This window comes from Fukomys damarensis, unplaced genomic scaffold, assembly GCF_012274545.1.
Source record: "Fukomys damarensis isolate Sample0158 unplaced genomic scaffold, DMR_v1.0_HiC HiC_scaffold_4, whole genome shotgun sequence".
NCBI classification, from domain to species: domain Eukaryota; kingdom Metazoa; phylum Chordata; class Mammalia; order Rodentia; family Bathyergidae; genus Fukomys; species Fukomys damarensis.
Genome location: NW_022900916.1, coordinates 44,286,154 through 44,292,153, shown reverse-complemented (window position 1 = coordinate 44,292,153; position 6,000 = coordinate 44,286,154). Strand labels below are relative to the sequence as shown.

The window sequence follows — 6,000 nt, the reverse complement described above, 5'->3', positions numbered from 1 at the left end:
AAAACCCCCTCTGGGGTCCTTGGGTCCTTCCTGGGTCTGTTGTCGCGCAGGCCGGGAGCTCCCGCGCAGGCCGGGAGCTCACGCGCACGCCGCCGGGTGATCGCAGACAGGCAGGTAGGCAGGCAGCTGAGAAAAAAATAATGTGCTCTCTTTACAAATAAAGGTACTTAGTGGACAGTGAAATACCCTAATTAGGGTCTTACCATTATGGAGCAAATTGAGTTTAGAATATCGGTCACTGATATGTTGTGTATTGTTTCCTCCATGAGATACACAGGAAAAATGGAGTAGGGAACCCAAAAGTCCTTTGCTTTCTACCAAATTTCTAGGTAACAGATGTGAAGTGATGATTGTGTCAGAATTTTGGGGAGGAACAAAAGACAGGTAATTCTTACAAAATGATCCACCCTACTCCACCAAGCACACCAATTAATGAAAAGAAGGCACAGTTTCCTTCTGTGGCTTAAGCACCTAGTATTATACTTTGCTTTGGTAGGAAAGGGTTGGCTATAACGTTCCTTGCGTCCACGAAACCTCACCTAGTTGTAAGCAGTGAAGGGAACACCACCACTGGTGAAATCACACTGGAGTCTTTCTGTATCCAGGCGGCTATAGTTCTGCAAGTCCCAGGAACCTTTGTTTAAATAAGACAGTCATTGTTATTATGTTTAATAGCATATGGACAAAACTCATAAAATGGTAACAACTTTTAATTCAGTAGCATAGAATATAGAGATACTATAATATGGGAAAACTGTGGGATTTGAGTATGTTTCATTTCATGATTATGCAAAGAATATAATTTTATTATTGATTTGAATATATTTTTTTAGGTGAAGAGATAAATTAATTTGTTGTTGTTTTTTCAAATTTTATCTTTATTTGCAATCGCTTCACATTTTTTGTTTAAAACATTAATATTAGTTTTGTGTTATTCATTTATAAATTTGGCAACTTCTTAAAATGAAACTTTCTAGATTTAAATTTTGCAAAAGTAAAAAAATACCTTGTTTCTTAGAATCTTCATCATTCACAAAAATAAAAAGTTCATACTTAACAGCATCATATAGTGGTTTTTCTTAGCTTGATAAAGTACAACTGTATCCCATTGCAAAAATGACAAAAAGTTTCCTAGGACAACTGACTAGTCTGTTAGTAATCTCCTGAAAATAGCTCATTGTACAACTACTTATATCTTTTTTAGGGTGCTATTCTCAATAATTTACTACCTAATATGAGTTATGTTCTTCAAATAGTAGCCATATGCACTAATGGCTTATATGGAAAATACAGCGACCAACTGATAGTAGACATGCCTACCAATGATGCTGGTAAGTGCTTCCCTGATACACTTTTATGTTTTTTAAATAAACAAGGCTGCTTTGATTACTAAATGCACTGGTGCTTCCTTCTGACTTTATATTATTTTAGCAAGTGGCAAAATCATTTTTCCTTAAGTCTGAATTGCCGGGTAATTTTGTGAAACATGAGTTTGGATCTAGTGCAAGACAATGAGTAAATTTATTTTTAATATTCATGCTTTCATTTTTAAAGTAGTAAGAAACCCTGTTTATGTTTGTAGTGCTTATCAAATGCAACTGCTATGTGAATATTGAAGCTGCTATTCTTGACAATTAAGAATTGATTTCATTTGTGTTTATTTCCTTTTTCAGCCCCCAAACCATTTTGTAGTAAGTATATACATGATCCTAAGATCATGTGAGGTACTCTGAAATAATTATGCAAAGTATCGCAAATGGTTCATCCTAGCTGTTTATCCCATCTTATAACTTAGTCAGAGGTGCTTTTCTGTGAGTTGATTTGCCAATACTTTTCCTCAAAAAACAAAAAATTATTTCTAATTGTTTTATTGGCATGCATCTTTTGTAAGTATTGTGGGAAGATCATTTGATCTCAAGCATATGCAATAACTGAATAAAGTGCTGATCATCAAGATTTGCCAGTTTACAAGTTTACATAATGAGTTTTCCTTTTGTTAGTAAAAGCAGATTTCAAGTAACAGGGTGGAAGTGTGTATTTACATATGTATGAAAATATATGTATCAGTATATGTGTATACACGTATACATCATACCTATGTATATCCATATATATGCATATGTACGATGTGAATATTCCTTGGTCATTCCTGTCATGAGGATACTCATTAATGTTTTAAACCATTTTAATGTAAATTAACAGCTACAAATCATATTTATTACATTACAGTTTTATGTACAGAAAAAAAAACTGTGCAGTGGTTTGTCTTTACTGTCTAAATGCTGTGGCATGTACTTTAATCCCACATGTGCTTAAATAAAGTACATATTCATTGATCATCATGGCATGGTTGCCTAAACTAGTTGACTTTTTAAATTAAGGACTGTATGGAAAGCATTCAAGGTTATAATATGTATCTCTCCAAAGTACAGAGTACATCTTTCCTGTTACTTTTAGCGGATTGTTTTTCCAAAATCACTTTTAAATGAAAAGCGAGCTCTAAATCTTATTGAAAGGTGAGTATCAGAGTAACTGAGCATGATTTTAACTGCACCATGTCACACTACACTGAATGATAGCGCTGCCCAAAATTCCTCAAATCGATCCAGCTGGTAGATGGCATCATTAGTAATACAACACTGATCACATTAGCTGATATCATAGGTGAAGAGATCAATTTTGGGCATACAAAAAAGTCTTCTCCATCCTTGTTTGTACATTTTAAAGTTTGAATTGTGTTTAATATACTCACTTAATTTTACTATATTTAATTATGCTGCTGTCATTATGGATGCACTGTGGGTCCATAATACTAGGTGAAATAAATCAGACAAGAAGGTTAAGTGTTGCATGGTCTCTCATATCAGAAACCCAAAGTATAAATAATATAAACAGTAAAATAAAAGAAAGATGAGAAAAAACAGGGAAATAGACTTTGTGGAGATAGGAATGAGATCTTGGATAGGGGAAGAGGAGAAGTAGAAGAGGGGAAAGAGGAGTAAAAAAGATCAAGCTGTCACATGTATGTGTACCAACACCCTGCAATTAATGTTATCAATATATGTATATATATATACATATATATATAGTATCAAAAATATATACTAAAAATTACCAAATATTTTCTGTACATAAAAGTTTTCCCATCTAAAAAATAATTACATGAAACTATTTATACTTATTCTTTCTATTCACTATGCTGGAATTTGCAACTCTCTGAATATTTTTGTTCTATTTTTAAGAAGCTTATTGCATATGAAAAAACAGATCAAATGTCAATTTTCTACCCAAGCAATTTCTGAGTGATTCTTTTTAGAATGTGTCTATTTTGGCAAAAAAAGAGATGATATTCTTGAATCATTTGGAATATTTTCATATTTGTACAAAATAATAAATATTATAACTTACTTTCTATTTTTTCAAAGGATCTGGACACTGTTGAACATTGTTATAATGAGATGCTAGTTTGGACACATCACTTAATCTCCATGGATGTCTTAGTCTCTCAAAGTATTGTGTACAGTAAAGATGTTTGAGAAAAATATGGTGTTTATTTGATGTTTTGACACAATATACCTCCTTAAAGCCCAGCGTCACAAACATAGGGAGAATATTCCCTAGCTATTCCCGTAAAAAAAAATCTCTTTATCAAAAATTTTGAATTTTCTTACTCCTCATAAAGATAATATTCGTTTCCTTAGAAATTATTATTTATGATTTTGAAGGTTGCATCTTAAATATGTAAAACGTAATATGAAAATTACATATTTGTATATATTATTTCTAAGGTAGATTCATCACCTAAAAGTCTTGACAGCAAAACTATCATATGGTTTGGTAAAACAACCAGACTTAAGGCCTAAAAATTAATGAATGTTATTATTTATGTGGCTAATATAGGAACTTCTGTGTGCTGCTTATTTTACAGTTTTTATTGGTACCATTTCATCCTGCTCTGTTGTTGATTACTTTAGTAACACTATACTATATCTTACTAATTATACTATTGTTATTTAGGATAACCTGTTTTATAAATATTGTGGTTTTTGTTTTGTTAAAAAAAAAGGGAAGCAATATATAATTGCCCTAATTTTTGCATAGATTTCAAATAGTCTAATCATTATTTGTGAAGGAAAAACTCAGTCTTCGAAGTCGTCCAATTAACTTGCTAATTTGATTAACTTGTGCATTTAAATTGATAATTTGGGAGCCAGGTGTGGTGGCGCACTCCTATAATCCCAGCACTCAGGAGGCTGAGGCAGGAGGATCGCTGTGAGTACAAGACCAGCCTGAGCTACATAGTGAGTTCCAGGTCAGTCTCAACTACATAGTGAGACCCTGTCTCAACCCCAAAAATAAATTAATTAATTGATGATTTGGGGCTGCAGATTTAGCTCAGTGGTTCCACCGCCTACCTTGTAAGCGCAAAGACCCGAGTTTGATCCCTGGTACCAAAAAAATAAATAAATAAATAAAATTTATAATTTGGTTACTTTATTTTTGTACATTTTAGTTATACTTATTACTGTGTGCAACATTATCACTGCAAACTACTCTCCCTGTACTATTATTTCAGATTACTATTTTTAAATAAATGCATAAATTCATCCTAAGAAATTAATCTAAGTTTCTCAGTAAGCTTTTTTAATATAAAGAAGATATATATATGTATATTCTTTTAAAAAACATTTTAGGTAATTGTATCTATGAGTGAGTGATCCATAAAAATATTTTTTTCATGATTATATTTCATGACAACTAAGAAAATTGTGTTCATTTCTCATCTATCAGTTAGATTATGCGCTAGTAGAAGACATTATTTGAGCAGGGCCTTGAGTCTATATGCTGAATTTAATCGCATGATGAATTAAAGCAACACGTTTTCCCTGTGTGTGCGCTTTTCAGTTGTATATGGTTGTCCTGTTAAATCACTATTCATCTGTCTTTATTCTGCCTGCACCATCCTTTGCTATTGGTGGTACTGTACTGCACATGGACGTTTAAAATCAGAGTGTGAAGCAATTGCAGTCAGTATTGCTTTTACTTTTTGCACTGTGAAACTTGGTTACTTTCAAATGATTAAATAAGCTTTGCTTGTCAATCCACAGGAGCGTTGCTTTTTTGTTTCATGGAATATTAATGCTTTACTAATGTAGTACTTTTTAAACCAATCTAATATTACATGTGCCCCAGTACAAACTCCAAATGAGTCAATTACTTTGTTCAGTTATTCCATAAATATGAATTTTAAGTTTTCAATAAAAAATAGATGATGATAGTCACATTCACACTTCTTTTCTAGCCTCATGGAACCTGCTTTGTTGAAGTGAGGATAAGCTATAAGCAGTATAATTTTTTAACTCTATTATACCAATTATAGGCCAGCCAGTTAGGAAAACATCAGTTCTATAATCTGTGAGGAAACCACATGCCAAGGGGAGCCCAACGTGATGACCTGGTGCCAATCAATAAGGTGATACAGTCTTGAACTCTCAGACCCAGAAGCATGACTTCAGAATCTTTAAGAAGATATAGAAACAGTCTTCCAAGGTTATTTTATTTCAACAAAAACTTCTGGATTCTGGGAATGGAGGTGTTCCTGAGAAACGCCAAAATTTCAGTCAGCTGAAATGATCTGAGCTTAGTTGGAGAACAGAATGAAGATCCTTTAAAATGAATTTATAGTCACCACTTCTAAGGCACCGGCTCTTGGGGTAATGACTCATGACAGTGCCGTGGGATCAAGAGAATCAGAGTGCTATGTGCACCTGCAGGTTTGGCCCCAGAGCTGAGAACATCCATGGAAAATTTCTTATTTGTTAAAAATAAACAGCAAACTCAGTTACAGAAGTAGCCACTAATATTCCTTTGGGCTAAAATATTGGCTTTTATCTGATAGGAAACATAATCTGTTTGTGTTGTAGTAAAGAGGTAAAAATAAATGCATTGAGAGTACAGAAAAAAAATAAAATCAATCCTTAACATGATAATTAAAGGTAC

At 33.1% G+C, this 6,000-nt stretch overlaps 1 protein-coding gene across 5 annotated transcripts in view; it reads left to right on the top strand.

The window, feature by feature from the left end:
• Ptprz1 (protein tyrosine phosphatase receptor type Z1) overlaps positions 1 to 6,000 on the top strand; it is a 173,123-nt gene that overhangs the window by 113,403 nt on the left and 53,720 nt on the right. For all 5 annotated transcript variants that reach the window (XM_010635346.1, XM_010635345.1, XM_033758096.1 and 2 more), the window contains exon 10: positions 1,205 to 1,331. In XM_010635346.1, the coding sequence (XP_010633648.1) occupies positions 1,205 to 1,331 (127 nt within the window). The remainder of the gene's footprint in view (positions 1 to 1,204; positions 1,332 to 6,000) is intronic.